Genomic DNA, 20,411 nt, shown 5'->3' with positions numbered 1-20,411 from the left:
AATATCTAGTTAAATCAAATCCCACATTGGATCCTGAATCCAAATCCTCCTCTAGCTGGTTAGATCATCTTTAATGCTTTGTGCTTCCCTTGTTGGTCAAGTCTAATTTCCCTCTGCCTTTGGGAATTCAGGCTCTTTGTATTCATTTTCTTTTCCGTCACACATCTCACTTCGTTTCCCCACGCCCCCCAATGTATTCCAGTGTTTATCTTTTTCCTGCCACTCTTGCTTTTTCTTCATTCTGCACCCTTTTTATTTCACTTTTTGATCCAGTTCAAGGATTTGCATCTGTAACTGAATCTTTGTCAATTCTAGTTGTGATGCTTCTATTTCAGTTTTCTCTTGATTTTAAAAGTCGAGTAGCCATTTCAAGCATCTCCTCTTTATGCCATAACAAGGTGTGGAGCTGGAGGAACACAGGCCAGGCAGCATCAGAGGAGCAGGAAAGTTGATGACCCTCTTTCAAAAAAACCCTTCTTCTGATGAAGGGTCCAGACTTCCAGCTTTCCTGCTCCTCTGCTGTGTTCCTCCAGCTCCACACCTTGTTATCTCAAACTCCAGCATTGGCAGTTCCTACTATCTCATTTTTATGCTATGCCGTTTTTATTTCTGTTTTCTATTTATCCATTGATTCTTTCTTTAGCTTTAATCAAAGGTAATCCACTGTTATGTTTTTACACTATGAAAGTCTTAACGTCAGTCAAAGCCATATTGAAAATCATATCACTTAACATACTTCTCAACAATCCTCTTATGTTCCATACCTCCATGTACACCAATTTTAATGAAGATGTACATCTTTTTAACAGAAAAATAAATCATTTGCTCCTTGACAAACCCTCATTTTTGTAATTATCCAAACTAATAATACTGGACATGTCAAATGTCTGAAGCCTGGCTTGAAAGATTATAAATTGTATTTGTGACCATTGTAGCAAGTGAATAGCAGTCACTGAATAAACCTAAGAAGCTGAAAATGTACTTTTAACAAAAGGGCATAAGAGTTGACAGAAGGAAGCAAATGTACCAATCATATTGCACTTTACAAGAACTCTTTGAAATGCTTTTATTGGAAATAATTCCACCATTTTTATCCTCAACAATAATCTGACATACTCAAACTTCAGTGAAGGTCATCCTGTCCTCACTTCAAATTCCTTGTTCAGTTGGCATGACTGTTTTGATTTCTGAAGTTTTTTTTCCTCTTAATGACTTCAAAGTACTTTTTGGAGTAAATGTACAATTTTTTTTCCGTCCTGCATTCTAATTGCAGCAGTTTTGTTTTTGCTTGTCACTTAATTCATTCAGGATGTTTTTCCTAATCTTGAATTTGAGTGCTAAACTAGCAACACATTTTTATTCTGACTTAGCCTGCACACTGGCTGACCTACGGTATGAGTCTCTATGATACTAAACTGATGCAAAGTAGTGTGTTGTCCCTCTTTCTAGAATCTTGCATAATGTACCAACCTTTCACCTTGATCTCTATCCAAAACTGTAAACGTATTATAAATGCTTTCTCAACCATCAACAGACATGCAGGCACCACTGTAGAAAAATTCTGAAATGAAACAAAAAGTATGCCTCCACTTATTAAAGTGTTCAATATAAAAATGCAAATTAAGCTTACTTATACCTGGTTCTTCAGTTTTTCAATCTGTTATTTACAAGCAAACAAGAATTTCTTTTTGAGGTGGTGACTAAGCCAGTGATTGAAGAAATCCAGAAGTGCAGTTGAATGCAATGTGTTTTGAATAAACAATTGTCAAAGCTCCTCGAGATCAATAAAGAATGTCATGTCAAATCCTCATAACAATATTTGGCCTGCTAATAAGTTCAAACATAATCCATAACTGAGGCCCAGTGTGAATGGGGACTCTTGTGCCATGACGTTTGAAAATTTTGATGGTAATTCTTCTCCACTTATATCAGAGAATTTGGAAGATCCAATGAAGATGAGTAAGATGTTTAGAAAAGGTTATGCTATTAAATACATATTTTAATGCCTGAATAACTAGTCAACTGACTCTATACTTAATCCTCACACTCCGAATGACATCTTTCAGACATCTTGCTCACATTGGACCCAACCTGCACCAATTTCTGTCTTCCTTGCCTCTGGGCCTGAACATCCTGCTGTTCTAATAATGACAGCACCTACCTGGCCCCCAAGCTCCTTTCCATCCTGGCATCCTAGCACACACTTGTCTTATGTGTTTGCCATGTTACAGCAACTGTTGAAGGAGCTGTGGGACTTTGTAAATTTCAGAATATGGTGGTGAAAACGGACCTGGGTTGCCTTCCTCTGATAATTCTATTCTATGAAGAATTGCCAGAATGGAATTACACCTCCACATTTCTGAAGAAGCCATGATCAGAATCACATCTCTCAAACGTGGGTCAACAGAAAGGGCTGGATTATAAATCTGCATAAGATTGCCATTCCCATGACAATCCAGCCCTGGGTTCATGGGTGTGCTGCTTAATTTTTCAATCTTTCTATAATAACTAATGTAGAATTTTAAACATATAATTTTGTTGTTGAATTAAACAAGTCTTTGCAATATCCTCCAAACACTATCTCTAAATTGCAAATTCAAAGTGGAGTTTGGTCTTGATATGCTTATGAACTACCAGTATTGACACACTGGGATAATGCAGAGATCACCAACACTAGTCTGTAAATATGGCCTGCAGCGATAAACTGACACTTCGTTACCTGTTGTTCTCATGTGCCATAAAATTCCACATGCTATATACTTCCATGGGGGAACTGATTCTAAGAATATAGCTAATATGCATGTAAACTCCTTTTTAACATCATGGTTCAAAATGCACATGCCTTTATTATTGAATACTCAAATTCCTTTCAAAATCATTTGCTCATTAATCTAACTGAAACTTACAGAATACTGACTGGCCTGGACAGTGGCTGTTGGGAAGATGTTTTCAGTTGTAGGAGACACGAGGACCCAAGGGCATAGCCATAAGAGTAAGGGGAAAACCTTTTATAGTGGAGATAAGGAGAAACTTCTTCAGCCAGAGTGGTGAATCTACGGAATGCACTGCCACAGAAAGCTGTGGAGGCCAGGTCATTGAGAACATTTAAGACTCCGATAGATCCTTGATCATCAAGGCAATCAAGGGCCACGGGGAGAAAGCGGGAGAATGGGGTTGAGGAACTTATCAGCCATGATTGAATGATGGAGCAGATTCGATGGGCTGAATGGCCTAGTTTCTGCTCCTATGTCTTATAGTCTTATGATATTACATTGAGTTAATTGAATTTCAGGAGGGATAATATCAAGTTCCCTTTTTGTAAGACAAAATCTTGAACGTTTTCTCCGATATTCTCTGGTCTTATTTATTCTCTGATTTAGCTATTCAGTACTTATGTAATTAACAACATAGCTTAAACGTGTGCAGTTGTAATAATGCCACATAAAACATTTCATAACATTTTATTTGGGAATTGGATTTTAAACCAGTTCTGAGTAAATGTCATTTCAAAGCTCTTCAGTAGTTGATTTTTGAAAATCTAATTAAATGAAAAGATTTGTTTTTTTCATATTTTGCTTTTGTCCTGATCATTTACCTTTTTTATTTCACAGATATGAAGGAGAGAGCTCCAGAAGTGTCAGGTTTGTGTTCAATCACCAATATTCATATTATGATAGACAAAAGGAGTCATTAGTGGTAACCTTTCTTTTTAAATGCCTCAGTAGTTTGCAGTGAACCTTAATTAATCCATATTGCTCAATCGTGCCATAATTCATTTCTTTTCGTTCATAGAAACTTAATTCATTTGAATGCAGTGAGTTGTTGCTTGGTTAAGCTTCAGGCATCATGACTGGTTTATGGCTTTGGAAATACCTTGAAATTATTTGCAGAATAAATGAGGTGTAATTAAAAATGAACATGTGGGTTTGTTTGTATCTGTTGTCAATTCTTGACAATGTACTTTTTGAGGAAGGAGGTTCTGTTATCTGGGGTCTTGATCTATTTCAGAGGATGATTGTGTGCATGTAGCCTGTTGACAGAATTGTAGAATGTTTACAACACAGGAGGAAGCCATTTGGTCCATCATGTTTATGCTATATCTCTCTGGACCAATCACTCGCCCACCTTCACCCTTTAGTCCTCCTTTTGAGATAATATTGCACTTCCATATTGAATGCCTTGAGGAATCTGCCTTTATCCCCTTCACAAGCAGTGCGTTCCAACCACTTGCATGAATTGCTTGTTTTCTTGTTGCTGATGCTTGTTTAGCTACTTAGCATGAATCTGTGACTTTTTGGTTCTCTATCCTCCCAAGACGGAGTAATTTCCCACTATGTCCTCTGTCCGAGCTCTTTGCAGTTTTGAATACCTCAACAAATGTTCTGTCAATCTTCTCTATTCTCCAAGGAGAACAATCCCAGTTTATCTAGTCTAGTCATACGTGTGACATACCACATCCTTGGAACCATATTTTGGGACACTCTGTAATGCCTTCACACCTTGCCTAATGTGTGGCACCTAGAACGGGGTACAGTATTCAAGCTGAGGCTGAGCTAGTGTTTTATACAGGTTTAACTTAACTTCCTTTGTTCTTGTACTTTGTGTACTTCCGATTGCTCTCGGCTTTATTTAACTGTGCCTTCTACCTGCCCTGTTTGTTTGCACCCAGGTTGCTCTGCTCCTGCACCGTCCTTAGAATTGAAGTCTTTATTTGGTTTTGTCTTTGTTCTTTTTACCCAAAAAAAATCACTTCATGCTTTTGTGCATTAAATTTCAGACTCCATTTGTTTGCTGTACCTAGCAACCTGTCAGTCCTTTTGAAACTCATACAGATCGTTCTTGCTATTCATAGTAGTTCCAAGTTCTGTCATGTTAAAATTTTGAAATTATGACCACCTTATACCGAGGCCTCAGCTATTTTATACAAAGAACAACAAGAGCCCTAGCTCTACTAATTCAGAACCTCCTTTTCTTAAACCTTCCTCTTGTCTGATAAATATCTGCAATCCACTGTTGTTTCTACAAAATTCTGCAAATTAGTCAAGTATGGTATGCGCTGAACAAATCCATGTTGCTCTTCCTTTTAATTGATCCATATCTGTCCAGATTTGGCACAAATTACAGATTCTAGAAATTTCCCCATCACTGAGATTAAACTGACTGGCTTGTAGTAGCTGGACTTTAAATCCTTTCTTGAATGAAAGTGTAACATTTACAATTCTCCTTTTTACTCACTTTTCTCTTACCATGGTCTGTACAACTGCTTTTCCCTTGAAAGAGAGAGAGATACAAAATGTTCTGAGGGCGATGGTGGTATAATGGTAATATCATTTGGCCTAGAAGTTCCAAGGTCTAAGTTAATGCTCTAAGAACATGGTTTCAAATCTGGAAGAATTTGAATTCATTTGATGAATCTGTAATGAAAAGTTGTTCTCCTATGATGGTCAAGCAAGCACTATTGATTTGTTGTTTTAAGAAGAGCCTCTCTAATTCACTCATCTGCTGTCCTTACTTCGTCTGGTCAAGTGTGTCTTCAGATCCACACAAGTATGTTTAACTCTTAAATGTCTGAAATGATGTAGCAAGTCACAAAATCCAAAGGCTGTGATGGGTACAAATGCTGGCCTTGCCAGTGATGCCCACACTCCATGAAAGAGCATATTGAAATAGCTTTTGGTCCTTAATGCGCTCTCGTTCTCTCGTCCTCTCCCCCACCCCCACCCCCAACCCCCTTCCTCCCTCTTAGTATTTACATGCCCTGAGTAGTTTTTTTTTTAATTACCTTTTTAGGTTGGCTGCTGATCTTACTCACTGCTTTTTTAACTCCTATATGAATCTTTTGTGTTCAGTTTTGTTGAAAATTCTATTGGCCGCATGGCATTTTGCGTTAAGTACACAGCATCTTATCTGCCTCAGAGGGGTTCTAGATTTGTTTACTGTGTCCCCTTTGTGTAAATATTCTTTGATTTGCACCAGATCCTAGGTCATGTCCAATGCTTGAAACTGTAAGAGTGTCATTTATTTATAGATGGTGCTGATACACGAATAAGCCTCATGTTAACTAATTGAATACCCATGTTTTGCTAGTGAGTTGCATTTTTTTCTGATGAGGAAAGCAACTTCATAAAAGTGGTGCTGTGAGAATTTTTGTTGTACTGTGATAAGCTTTTAGTTAAAATGAACATTTTCCATGCTTGAAAAGATCGCATAATTAAATTGCAGAGGTCTTTCGAAGAGTTATGTATTGTGCATCCACAAATCTGTTTTGATCGTAGAACAGATTGCACAACAATATTTTGTTTCAGTTATACTAAGATTTGACAAGGAGAGTGATGCACAGTTTATAAAACAAGGTAGCAGTGGAGGACAAAAGAAAATTTTTATAATGTTAGAATTTTCTAATGATGGAAATCTTTGAATTTCCTACCAGCCTTCTGGAGTTGGACAAGTGAGTCAAGGCAGAAATAAGCTTGGTCTGTATGAAAGAGACAATAGGAACTGCAGATGCTGGAGAATCGGAGATAACAAGGTGTAGCGCCTTTGGGTCTAGGCCTGAAACATCAGCCTTCCTGATCCTACGATGCTGCTTGGCCTGCTGTGTTCATCTGGCTCTACACCTTGTTATCTCAGTCTGTATGTAAGATGTTTTCATTAAACAGATAAACAAATCTATATTTTCCTTGAGTGATGCAGTTGATTTTGTTTTAAATGGTTGTGTTGAAGTCTAACTCATCTATTTTGAAGCCATTTATCTTGTGATGTTTTCTGCAAGTTGGGTGGTAATGTATATTAAAACAGAAATTCTCTGCAAGGGCAGCATAGTGGCTCAGTGGTTAGCACAGCGCCAGGGACCCAGGTTCAGTTCCACCCTCAGGTGACTGCCTGATTGGAGTTTGCACATTCTCCCCCTGTCTGTGTGGGTTTCTTCCGGGTGCTCCGGTTTCTTCCCACAATACAAAGATGTGCAGTCTAGCTGGATTAGCCATATTAAATTGCCTGGAGTAATCAGGGATGTGTCGGTTAAGTAGGTTACAGAGGGATGGGTCTGGGTGGGATGCTCCACACTGTAGGGATTCTATGATTCTTATACACTGCTTCTGAAATGATGCATTTGAACCAGTGGCTAGTTGAATTGAAGTGTTGATTCTGAAAAGAAAACTCAAAACTGTACTTTGGTTTTGGCTACCTCATGGTCGAGGCAGGTTGTTCATTTTGTTTGTAATTTGTGACTGCTGAATAGAAAAAAATAAGGTAATAAGAGCAAATGGGTGAGAGTGCTTGAGCTTGGTGATAAATCTGAGTGTTCTTTCCTGTTTGGTCAGATAAAACCAAGTCACCAGCCGGCTTCATCAGTAAAGCCATAGATCTGCGATTTGTGCATTCAAAGGATGCTGCTGGGAAGATTAAGGTTTTAAAGTATTATGGCCTAAAACTGAATAAATATGCAACAAGATAAGTTTAGTAATATCAATTATGAGCTATTTATTATGTATTTTTGTTGAACTTTTTATTACATGTTTCTAATTTTGTAATTGCTTGGGATGGATTTATTGCAAATGAGTGAGTTCCTTGTACTTTTTCTGTAAAAGATGGGCATCATACATATTACAACAACTTCAAGAAACACTGTTCTTATGTACATCAATTGCAGTCCTAATTGAGGGAAAATATTCAAGAAATTGAGCTTAAAGCACGATGAATTAAAGTTAATGTTTGCAGTTGTAAAGGAGAATATTTAATTCTAAATATTTCATTTAATGTGCCCTTGAAGAGCAACAGAAGAATGATTTACATGAGATTTCTTCCACGGTATGCATTCTAGTGATAAGCCTGGATATAAGCTTATTGCACCTTTGTTTTAATTCTGCTAAATTAGACAGAATTTAGAGCAGGAATAGACAAACTATCATAATATCAGCAAAACTCTACTGTGACCAGCTACGAGCTTGAACAGGCTGGAGTTCAGTTCTGTTTCCAGCGCCCCTCCACCTTTCCGGTGGAAAAATATAAGCCATCCATTCTGTTTCTGTGATAGTACAGTTGAGATTACAAACTTCCTGTATGTGACGAATTGTGTGAAAACACAGCAACTGCTTGTTTCTTTTTTTAATTTTCCTGTTTTTTTAAAATTCATACAACCTGTTGAATTTAGTGGGGGACCAACTATGGAATAAAACTATTAGTCTAGTTCTGTAAACAAAAGTAATTTGAGATATGGACTAACACTGAGTCATCTGGTTAACAAATTGCAACTTGGCATTGATCTCTGGCTATTGCTACATGATGATGGTCTGATGGCCTTTGAAAAGGACTTCACAACGGTCAATTTTGATATTTGAAAAGCGTTTGAGTATATGTTGTGAGGATGCAGAAGAAAGACATTTGCTTGAAGTTAACCAGTGGGAAGTCCTGCTCATTTACATGCGATTCATATTGGTTGGAAGAATTGGTGGGGGAAAACAAGTGTCATGTACTTAGAGATTTTGTCTAGTTCCTGAGGTTTGACATTTTGTCAGCTGAATTGGCTTGGACATTTTAAAAAAAAAACAAAAGAACTGCAGATGCTGTAAATAGAACAAAATGAGAAATTGCTGGGAAAGGTCAGCAGATCTGGCAGCATCTGTGAAGAGAAATTGGAGCTAACGTTTCACATCTGGTGACCCTTGCTCAGAACAATTCTGAGGAAGGATCACCTGACATAAAATATTTAACGCTGATTTCTTGTCTGAGATGCTGCCAGATCTGCTCACCTTTCACAGCAATTTCTCGTTTTGTTTGTGGCTTGGACATCTGGCTGCTGAATGATGCCAACCAAGAACACAAGTCTGGAGTGCTCGGATGATCTAGGGGGCCCAGCATATATTCGTATAGCGATTTCTTCTTTCACACTATTTTGCTTTGAGATGCCAACTCCTCCCTGTACCCCACTAGCGCAGTCACTTTGTACTAAGCGTTGTGGTTCCTGTGGTCCTTAGAATATTTTTAATAACCTGGAAAATCCTGAACCAGAGGTCCCTGTCTAAGGATATTGGGCAGGCCGTTTATGACAAAGAAGAGAAATTTCTTCATCCAAATGGTAAGCCAGTGTAACTTTCTGCCATAGGAAATTGTTGATTTGATTCCTGTCATGTGTCCTGAGATACAGTGAAAAGTGTTGTCTTGCATGCTTTACAAGCAGATTGTACCAAACAAGTGCCTCGGGAACAGAACAGAGTGCAGGATAGTGTTACAACTGCTGAGAAGCTGCAGAGAGAGATCAAAATTAACATTTTCAGAGGTTAACATTTAACGTTCAAAAGCCTGATAACAGCAGGGAAGAGGCTGTTTGTCCGTGTATTCAAACTTGTGTACCTTCTCCCTGACAGAAGAGGATGGAAGATAGTGTAAAGGTTGGGAGGGGTCTTTGATTAGGTTAGTCACTCTCCCAATTCACCGAGAAGTATAGATGAAGTCAATGCTTGGGAGGCTGGCTTGTGTGTTGGATGGGGCTGTATTCACAAATCTGTCATTTCTTGCAGTCTTGGGAAGAGCAGTTGCCACATCACACTGTGATGCATCCAGATATGATGCTTTCTATGGTGCATCAATAAAAACCTAAGTGTTTTTATGGACATGCCAAATTTCCCCAGCCTCTGGAGAAATTAAAGGCATTGGTGTACTTTCTTGACTGTAGTGTCAACGTGCATGGATCAAGACAGATTGATCATCACTCCCAGCAACTTGATGCCCTTGACCATCTCCATCTCAGGATCATTGCAGATAGGGGTGTGTTCTCCACTTCACTTGCTGAAGACCATGACGAGCTCCTTCGTTTTGCTGGCATTAATAGAGAGATTGTTATCTGTAGACCATGTCACTAAGCACTTTATCTTTTTGTTTTGAGATCTGACCTACAATGGTGGTGGTGTCAGCAAACTAGGAAATGGAGTTGGTGTGGAATTTGGCCCCATTCATGAGCCAAAAATCACCAGGTTATAGTCCAATAGGTTTATTTGAAAACAGAAGCTTGCAGAGTCTCAATCCTCCTCCGGCGTTAGTGAGAGAGGTAGTATCAGACACAGAATTTATAAGTAGAAGATGAAAGGGCCACACCATTTAGGATGTACGAAACAAACCTAAGATGCTGTTAAAATTGGTTAGAAGGTTTTAATTGATTAATAGTATGTATATGTAAATCCCTGAGTTCCTTTCAAGTTATGGTCCTAACTCTTGGGCTGTCCACAGAGCCACATTTTAGTTTGTTCAAAAAGCACACAATTTATGGACAGTCAGTCAATATGACATTTTATAAACTCTACTTTAGAAATATACCCAGCGTGACTTCAAACCAAAACACAAACAGATTCTAAACAAGGCCTCATGCCTAACCTTTTCTGATGAAGTGTCCAGACCCAAAACATCAGCTTTCCTGCTCCTCTGCTGCTTGGCCTGCTGTGTTTTCGCAGCTCTACACCTTGTTATCTCACACCTAACATGCATTTTCTGACCCAAAGTGTCACCTCTTCTTTACACTGGCAACTAACGGTTTTGTGAACGCAAGAATTTGGTGACTTACATATACATATTAATCAATTAAAGCCTTCTAACAGATTAAAGATTTAACAGCATTTTAGGTTTGTTTAGTATATCCTCATCAATGGTGGGAGAATTTGATCTTTTACTTGTAACTTGTGTCTGATTGTCTCTCTCCGACATCTGAAGAAGGGCCGGGGCTTCAAAAGCTTGTGTTTTCAAATAAACCTGTTGGACTATAACCTGGCGTTGTGTGATTTCTGACCTTATCCACCCCATTCCAACATTGGCAGCTCCACATCATGACAGTCATGAGTGTACAAGGAGCTGAGTACACAGCCTTGTGGGGAGCAGGTATTGAGGATTATCAAAGAGAAGATGTTGTCGTCTGTGCTTACTGACAGTGGTCAGTTGGTGAGGAAATCGAGAATCCAGTTACACAGCAGGGAAGTATAGACTAGGCCAAATCATTTGAAGACTTTTGACAAAGAAATGTGGACATGGTTCTTGGGACAAAAGGGATCAAAGGATATCAGGAGAGGGTGGGAAGAAGGTACTGAGTTGGATGACATTGTACTGAATGGGAAAGCAGGCTCAAAGAGCTAAATGGCTTACTCCTCTATATTTACTTTTCTATATTTTTATGTTTAATGTTAAGCCATTTTTAACAATTTGAAATAAATTCCTCTCTTAAGAAAGATACTGTAGCGTTTTATTGTAAAAGTTTTCTCCTTCTTCCTCTTCCACCTCTCCTGTTTGCGTCCTGATTAGTTACTTCCACACTTGTGTTAGTGCAGCCATCATCGAACTGTTCAGCTAGGGTGGTGCTGTAGTTTCAATATAGTGTGACCTAGTTTCTTGCCTACTTGTGCCTCTGTAAGACAGGTTATATAGTGGATCCAATGATGTCAGAGTTACATAAAAGTTGCAAAACATCACACAAGGTCCTACAGCATGGGAACAGGTCATTCAGCCCATCGAGTCCATGCCGACCCTTCAAAGACTTTCCCACCCAGACCTATTCCTGTAGTCCTGCATTTCACATGACTAATCCACCTGGACACTATGGGCAATTCGGCATGACCAATCAACCCTATATGCACATCTTTGTGGGAGGAAGCTGGAACACCTGGAGGAAACCCACGCAGACAGTCACCCGAGGCTAGAATTGAACCTGGGACCCTGGTACTAAGGGTAGCGATGCTAACCGCAGCCACTGTGCCACCCAGAGTTTTGGGAAAATTCTAGTCTTTGACATGGGTGATTCTATGTCCGCTTTATCCTAATGGGCTATGCACTTTGCTGTATCTTGGTCAATGTAAGAATATACATGTAAATATCAACTGGAATCTGATAGTAATGTTTGGCCTTGAAAGATTGAAGCGAAACCATTTTCTCCTCTTGAAAATTTCTAGTTTTTTTAATATTAGACTGATTTTTCAATGAAGTTGCTAGGTAAAGTGGTCTAAACCAGATACATGTTGTGCCATTCTTAATCTGAAGACAACAAAATAATTGTAGGTTACGTATATAAGTTGCTGACTTCAAACCAGTTGCTTAATATAGTAGTGACAATAATTAGATATTGAATCGTAATATGATGAAAGCCCTTTACTTTTCCTTGAATGCAATGTCCATCGCTAATTGAAGGCTGGTTGCCCACACTCATATATATTTAAAGGGAATACTATGGCTCCCAGGTAGCAGGTGATGCCTGTTCTTGTGTGTAATCAAGTTTGTGATTCTCCAAATTATTCTCACATAAGGCATTTACACTGTACAGTACAGCAACCCCAATGATCTCTTGGTATATGGCAGCCTGAGAGGTGCAAAAGGAATCTGCTGGCCTAGCATTGGGGGTGAAATAAGTGGACATCTTGAGATCAGAAATATTCTCAAGTGTGGGAAGCATGTCTGTTTTGGAGTTGGTAGCACAATCGCTGACAGTTCAGAATGAGGGAAAAGTAAACAAACTTAAAACTAAACTGATATCAAACAATACCTTGATTGAACTGTCATATCTATTGCAAACATTGAAATACTTGGTTATTGAGTGAACACTTAGGCCCAAAATTTACTTGGTGCTTAATACAATCATAATGTATATAGACTATGACAAGTACTACTTTTGATAAAATTTATCAATAGTCTTGCCTGATTTTGAATGTGGGCGCAATGGGGCCTGGATTGTGACTGTTCAATTCAGCACTGGCCTGCTTTCGATGGTCATGCTTGGCCTCAAGTCCAATGGATGAGTAAAATTTGCCAACTTCAATCTTCATGTATTCAAGTCCTCAGTTGGAACACTTGGCTTGATGTATGCAAGGAAATAGGTGGTATTGTTTTTCTTCTGTTGTGGGCCAGATCTCATTGCGAATTTGATTTAATTGTTTTTCACTGGTAGTTGATGCTATGTAATCATAAATTGCAGATACATTTAAGAAATGCAGAAAGATGCATTTTCATCTCATTAGTGTGTCTGCTTATCATTGAGTTAAATTAAGAATAGTACATAGTGAAAGATATATTCATCTTTTGAATGTAAGAATACTGTACATGACGTGTGATAAGACTTTAATTTTTCCCAAAAACTCAAAGGTAAACAAACTGAAAAGTCCATGAGCCTGTGTATTATAATAAGGAATGATGCTGAATAAACATTTTATAAAGGTACAAAAAATTCTAGATTTGAATGTTATTGAAGTGTATATGATGTATGTATTAAGAAGGTTCTTGAGTACTAAGTGAAGGTTATTTTTAAGCATATATTTAAGCCTGTAAGTCTTTAAATATATGTCTAAAAGCACATCCAGTTCTCCTGGTTTATTACTTTAGGCCTTTATTAATGTAAAATTTAATTACGAGCAGACAATTTTAATATTTCTTCCTCCTGACAATGTCCCATGTGTCTCATTACATGATTATAATAAAAGTCAAAATGTACCATAGAATGAAGAAAATTTAATTGATTTTTCTTTTTGATTCATTCGTGGGATGCAGCTGTCATTGGCTGGGCTAGCATTTATTACCCATCTCTCATTACCCTGGTGATGGTGGTGGTGAGCTGCTACCTTGAACTGCTGCAGTCCATTTGGTATAGATAGACCCACACTGCTGTTAGGGAGGGAGCTGAAGGATTTCTGACCCACTAAGGCTGAAGGAATGTTGATATCTCCAAGTCAGAATGGGGAGTGGCTTGGAAGGGAACTTGCAGATGGTGGATATCTCAAGTATGTGCTACTCTTGTCCTTGTCAAGCAGCCCTTACTACTCCAATTACCCTTCCTTAAAATCTTTCCCTGTTGGACTAATAAGAGGGGCTTAATTGTATATTCATTAATAGTTTGTTTTGTTATATTAAAAACATGCTGTTTGTTTAAGTGATTAAAATACTATCATAGTCATCAAGGAACAGAAGGATGCTATTTGGCTTCTACTATCTCTTTCCTTGCATTTGATATTTATTTTGAAAAGGTGCTGTATGCATTGATGTTTTCTTTTGCAGAAGTAACTAAGAACTATTAGACAATTGGATTTCTTTTAAACTTGTTCTTCATCAGAAACTGATCATTACTACATGGTCACCTCTGGCCAATAACTATTGGAATGCTTTGTGCTTGTCTGCTTAGCAAGTCGGGGCTAAAGCTTAATGTGCATGCTGGATTCACTAAGAACATTCCCTTCCCAGTTTCACAACAATCTAACCAGAGTGTAAAACGTGATTGTGTGCTTCCAGCTTGTGCTGAGCTTGGTTGGATCACTTACAAGCCTGAGGTAAATATGTTGGCCAGGGAACGTGGTGGTATGTTAAAATGGCAGGCAACCAGAAGCTCAGGGTCAATTTTGTGGACAGAATGTAGGTGCTTAGCTAAGTGGCCACTCGGTCTGCACTTTGTCTCCCCAGTGTAGAGGAGGCCACAATGTGCTGAGAGGTAATGGGAACTGCAGATGCTGGCGAATCCAAGATAACAAAGTGTGAAGCTGGATGAACACAGCAGGCCAAGCAGCATCTCCAGGATTGCTCCTAAGATGCTGCTTGGCCTGCTGTGTTCATCCAGCTTCACACTTTGTTATCGAGGAAATGATGTGCTGTTTGGTTCAGGCTTGCGACAGTGCACAAGCAAAGCTCAGTGCAAGCTGGAGGAACAATACCTCCATTTTCTGCTTGGGGACCTTGTAATAGAGCCTGAGTACCTTTTTCTCATGACCTTAACCCCAATGCACTCACCCCAGGGAATGTCGTCATATGGGCTGCTACCATAAACGACCCCATATCAGCTACTAACAGTTCCTACGCATGGCTATTCGTTCTCTTAGGCAGACGTTTACCAAATCCCCTGTCTGCTCAGCCTCTCGGGGCTCCATCTCCACCTTTTCCACACTTACTCCTTGCCCCCTACCCCACCATTACATACCAATTTTTTACCTAGCCTCAGTCAGTTCTGAAGGAGGCTTATTGGACTCAAAACGTTAACTCTGTTTTCTCTCCACAACATCTGCTTAGTTTTTCTACCGATTTCTGTTTTTTTGATTTTTTTAGCATCTGCAGTTCTTGGATTTATTTTTAAGTCCAGAATTAGAAGGGGGACCTTTATCTTGGATGGTTGCAGGACTCCGAGTACATCTGAAAAGCACATCAATGACTTAAATGTCCACTTTCTGTTGAAGGTAGTTTTAAGCAAATGAGAAAACAAAGTGCGGTGCTGGATGAACACAGCATCTTAGGAGCATGCTGCTTGGCCTGCTGTGTTCACCCAGCTCCGCACTTTGTTATCTCGGATTCTCCAGCACCTGCAGTTTCCATTATCTCTAAGCAAATGAGAAAAGTTCAGTTTTCTTTTTGCATTCCAATGCAGCAAGGTGAATAACTCTGCTTAACTGAGTTCACTGAGCTCTTCAAAGCAGAAATTTCTTTTTTGTTTCCTCTAATTAATCATGATCATCATCAAGTTCCAAGGACTTTTATTTTGATGCATGAGGACATTATCATTAGATAAGTGGTAATGAATAGTGTTAAATTTCTGTCAGCAGCTATTGATGGGATGAATGCTACTTTTCTTTGTGCTCAGATATGCAGTCTGATTTTAGATTTGAATTGCGTGGAAATGTTAGAAAATGTTGATTAGTTTAACTAACTGAAAATAGGAGAAAGATTCAACTCTAACTTAAGATTGAAATCTTCTGTCTGATATGTACCAAGAAAGTGTGCACTTGAGAAGTAAATGTCAAATGTTCATCTTGTAGAAGCAAGAGTGAAAACTGCCAATCAAGAATTAATATTCTGTGATAACAGTATATATTAGGAATAACAAGGAGGAAAAGAAATTAAAATAACAAAAGGCTTTTGCCAATGTTTTGTTTCTGTCATTTTAACTTGAGGACACTATACTATGAAATATAGTAATGCGAGAGTAACAAAGCCAATAATTATTCATGCTGCAAAAGCAAGGGCATTTAACCTGATGATCCAGTAAACATGAGCTCAAATTTCACAATGGCACTTTGAGAAATGTTAAATGTGCTGTTCTTGATAAGTTAACATGAAGCTGTCAGATTTCATCAAATCCAATTGGTTCACTAATACCCTTTTGAAGGAAGGAAACCTATCTATACGTAAAATGACCTATGTGCGATTCCAGTTCCATTCAATATATTTTAACTCAGTTATGTCAATGTGCTATTGGCCTGCCCATCCCTTTACTGTTCATGTAGCCCTGAATCATCATTATTCTCCTGTATTTTAAGTGTACACATCTAGTTGCTTAAACAAGTCAACATTTATGTTCTATATACAAATATTTGTATAACTGAACATTAAGATATACATTTCCTATCTATGTAAAGCCTAGTCTGCTCACTTATCCTCATCTCCATGGACACCTGTATGCCATCATTGCCACCTCAGAGCAAAGAGGTCTCCACAACTTGCAATGGTCTTCCTCTGTGTCTCCATGTTTCACTTACTCAATTGCTGTGTTTCAAACCTTAATCCCCATTCTTTCATTAATCTCCCTAAAGCATGTACATTTTGTGCCATGTTATGTTTCCCCCTCCTTAGAACTGATACTCAGCTGGGAATGTGTGATCAATAAGACATACGAATACCTAATATCAATACTAATTATGGTAAAATGTACGGTTTTGAAAGCAGAGGATAATAGTTCTTTGAAAATATATTGCTGGGAATTTGCATTCCATGCCAATTGACATAATTGAATATTTTGTCTTGATCCCCTGAAGGTGGTGCTGTGCTGTTATTTTGTTTCACAAGTCTATTTGATGGATCATTGCAAACTATTCAACCCCTAGCTATAACAATGCTGCTATCCATAAAGCCAATCTGTTTCACAGAATATCTTATTTTAATATGTTCGTGGAGAGAAAATGTTTTGTTTGTAAATGGATGTATTGAGAGAAACACCAAGGTGATTTTTGATATGGTAGAAAGTGAAGATCGATCAGGTCAATGGAATGCAAAGGATATGAGAGGTTATTCTTTTTAAAGATGCATTGATAGGTAAATTGATTTGGTACCCTAGGTTCCTGCTGGTTTCAGTTAACCTTCTATTTCCAGTGCAAAGAGTCTACTCTAACTCCAATCACAACAATTAATCAGAATACAATCAGGAACGTCATTTCTTTATTTACAATTTCTTGCTCAGTTGTAAAAATTTGCTGACTCATTTGTAGGAATCTGAGAATAAATTAATCAAATTTTTAAAAAAATTGTTTGATTGCTCACCACCCTTGGATAATGATGCTTGGATAAAGTTCAGTTTGAGTTTTCGTAAGATTGAGTTCCAAATGTTATTACTTAAATTTACTTTCCGTTCAGATTCTATTTCTTTCTGCCTTCCTCTCTACAGCTTTGAATGCAAAATGTGTAACTATCAGTAGCTATTTGTGTGTATGCTGATTCGTCATGCCTGAAGGTTGATTGACTTGAAAGCATGCAATACATTATCGTTGTTCCTTTTCCATAAGCAGCACTATTATTTAGAAGAGCCATTGGCTTGAAATGTTAAACTAGTAGTGAGCTTTGGTTCTGCTCTTTTGAAAGCGGTGTTGGAGGAAGGAAATCCAGAACTCAAATTTGTCAGAGGATCATTGATGGCAAGAAAAAAACTTATTTACCAGATTTGGGAAATGGGAAATTTGCAGAAACTAACGCACTGAAGGGTTTGAGTCTGAAGGCGCTGGGCTTTAGTTGTCAGCATGGTCTGAAGAATGAGTTTGGAAGATTTTCAAAGCAACGCTAAAAGTTCTTCACTTTTTTTTAAATGAGGCCAAGGGTGTGGATGTTTGGGTAGGGGAATTCTCGAATTGCAGATTATGAAGGGTAGGTGCAGTGATCTTGAGTAATTGGAATGTAAAAGTCTTTGAAACCTAGGGAACTACAGACTGATGGCAGTAAGAACTTTAAGCTTGATCTTGGAGGGGAAAAGAACCCTGCGGAATTGTTGCTGGTGAAGTCCACATTTCTTCAGTTTTCCTGTAAGTACTTGCCAGCTGCCAGGCAGTTCCATTTTAGTCGATTATGTAGAATTTTATTCACCTCAGTAATTTGTTCACTGTTGGTGTCTCAAGACGTCTGCACAATTTTAAGATAGTCTGTTAAACCATAGCTGAAGTTTTTCACTTTAAAGGAAATATCCCACTAAGAGCTTTTATAGTCATGGATTTATAACCATGGAAAATGGACATACATTTCATGACCAATTGTGGTGGGGTGAATTGGCTCCCATCTCTTTAGCCCCCATTAGTTGGCTGTAATTTTTACTTAATTTTTAAATATTTTTCCTGTATTCATTCATGGCATGCGGGCTTCACTTGATTGAGCTAGCATTTATCGGTGATCATTAATTGCCTTTGTGAAGGTGTTGGAGAGCTGCTGCCTTTGGGTAGTGCAAGGTAAAGGAGTTGGGGTGGGGGTATGGGGTGTGTCGTCTAGTACAGATAGTATACAATCCAAGCTGTGTTTCCTGCCATCACTTGCTATTGGCTGGACTCTAACTGCATCTGGAAAATGGCAGGCACGTTGCTCAGTTTGGATGGGGTGCAAGCTAGTTTGATGGGCAAAAGCATAGGCACCATGTCTGTTGACATTAGACTGTTGAAGGAAATGCATGATACACTTGCTAACAAATATTTAATTTGCATAATTTCATCATCTATATGCAATTCATGCAGAGCGAACATTTTTGGGTTTCAAATGCTAGTCAAAGAAGACTTGTAGCATGCCATTGGTGCTTGCACATTTAACATTGCCATCTCAATGTTGAAACAGTTAGTGGCAATAGGAGGTGAACGCTGGCCAAAAGTGAACCATACCTTGTGAAATGTGCAGGAGTACTGCGGGAAGTGGAGACAGTCACTTCACCATCTGACCTCTAAGTATTACAGTAGACTCTACTGCCTACAGTGGGTCTATAATGGAAAGAGTTGTGTGATAGGTGGACTGTTTGGGACCTTTATCATGCATCCACAAATGTATGAAGACATGTGACCTTGCCCAGATGGAATTGATCAGACAGTTGGTTTCCCCATGATGTGGTGAGTGATGCAGTCAGGCAGTAGGAGTGGTTTTAAAGGTGCTAGGTTCCATCTGAGTCTGCACATGTCCTTAATACTTTCAAGGGTCCAGGACTGATACAAGGCTCCTTGCTGGAGGGCAAGGGTTACCCACTGTGACCATGGTTGATAACATTAGACAACTCCCCAGTAATGAGAAGGAAAGATATGAAGCACTCAAGCATTGAGGGTTGTAATGGAGCAGATGATTGGACAGCTGAAGACTCTGTTACATTGCTTGCAGCTTCTACTTCATGGCAGGGGGAACTTCCATCATTGTCCAAACTGTATTCCAATTGTTGCTCTTCTACTGGACAATAACAAGTTGTTGATCTACAATGTATTTTGGGGACAGTAACGTTGACTTAGAGGGGGCCATTAGATACGTACAGTGAAGGGCAGGTAAATTGCGTGGCCTAGTGTTTAATCAGTGACTAGGTTGAGAGTTTGGGGTTTCACACGTGAGGGAGTGTCAGTCATGCCCGAACTGCCTTGAGCGGTGTGGCTTTTTGGTTGCTGTGCCATTACATTGCTGGTGAAGGGCAATGCCAAAAAGCCAATACTTGTCTGAGTGTACAATGGACTCTTGTGGGCATATGGGTAGCTAGTCTTTCAGGGGATATCCAGTGAATGGAGCATTCTTTGAGGAATGGCAGGTGATTGGATGGTGGCTCGGATCAGATGGGAAATGTGCTATGGGGTGGGCTAGGAATTTGAGAGGAGGTTGGCAAGATGCAGTGACAAAATGCAGTAGGCCTTGTGGAGAGAGAGCCTGTGTAAAATTCTCAAAAATTAGGAGTAGACCATTCAGCCCCGTCTCTCTTTGTTTAATAGGCTGTGATCAAACTCATTTGTCAGACAGAACCCTGATATTTTGAAATAGTCAAAAAAAATTTAAAATTCACTTAGTATCTATGGTGGGGGGGGGGGGAAATCAGTAAATATGTTTGTGAGTTGTTTGCAGAGGGTTGATTTTATTTGTATGAAGGTATAATCTAATTTGTATAGCAACTCTGTATCGACAAAGTTATTTCATTTGTTCAGAACGAAATGTAATTCCAGGGGCCTGAAGGAAATAAGAGTTGAACATTTGTCTGCAGCCTACATGACTCCAGTTGCAGAGGTGGGTTGACACCAGGTGACCCTCACCCATAATAAATGAAATGCATTAAATCAGACAATTTGAAAACTGGTAAGGACTTCAATGAAACTATTCAAAAGTTGCACTTGAGGTGGCGGAAGAAAGGCATTGCTTAAGATGGCAGTATACAAGGAGATCTAGGAATTTGTAGTCTAACAAACTTCCGTTGCTGCCTTTTAACTGCTTAT

The 20,411-nt window shown here is 38.9% G+C and overlaps 1 protein-coding gene across 3 annotated transcripts in view; it reads left to right on the top strand.

Moving 5' to 3' along the window:
* iqsec1b (IQ motif and Sec7 domain ArfGEF 1b) overlaps positions 1 to 20,411 on the top strand; it is a 427,454-nt gene that overhangs the window by 102,494 nt on the left and 304,549 nt on the right. For 2 of the 3 annotated variants that reach the window (XM_048547582.2, XM_048547588.2), the window contains exon 2: positions 3,612 to 3,641. The exons of the other annotated variant lie outside the window; for it this stretch is intronic. In XM_048547582.2, the coding sequence (XP_048403539.1) occupies positions 3,612 to 3,641 (30 nt within the window). The remainder of the gene's footprint in view (positions 1 to 3,611; positions 3,642 to 20,411) is intronic. 3 annotated transcript variants of the gene reach the window in all.

The sequence above is a fragment of the Stegostoma tigrinum genome, chromosome 11, assembly GCF_030684315.1.
Source record: "Stegostoma tigrinum isolate sSteTig4 chromosome 11, sSteTig4.hap1, whole genome shotgun sequence".
Lineage (NCBI taxonomy): Eukaryota > Metazoa > Chordata > Chondrichthyes > Orectolobiformes > Stegostomatidae > Stegostoma > Stegostoma tigrinum.
The sequence above is the reverse complement of the archived record's forward strand: the minus strand, read 5'-3'. Positions and strand labels throughout refer to the sequence as shown.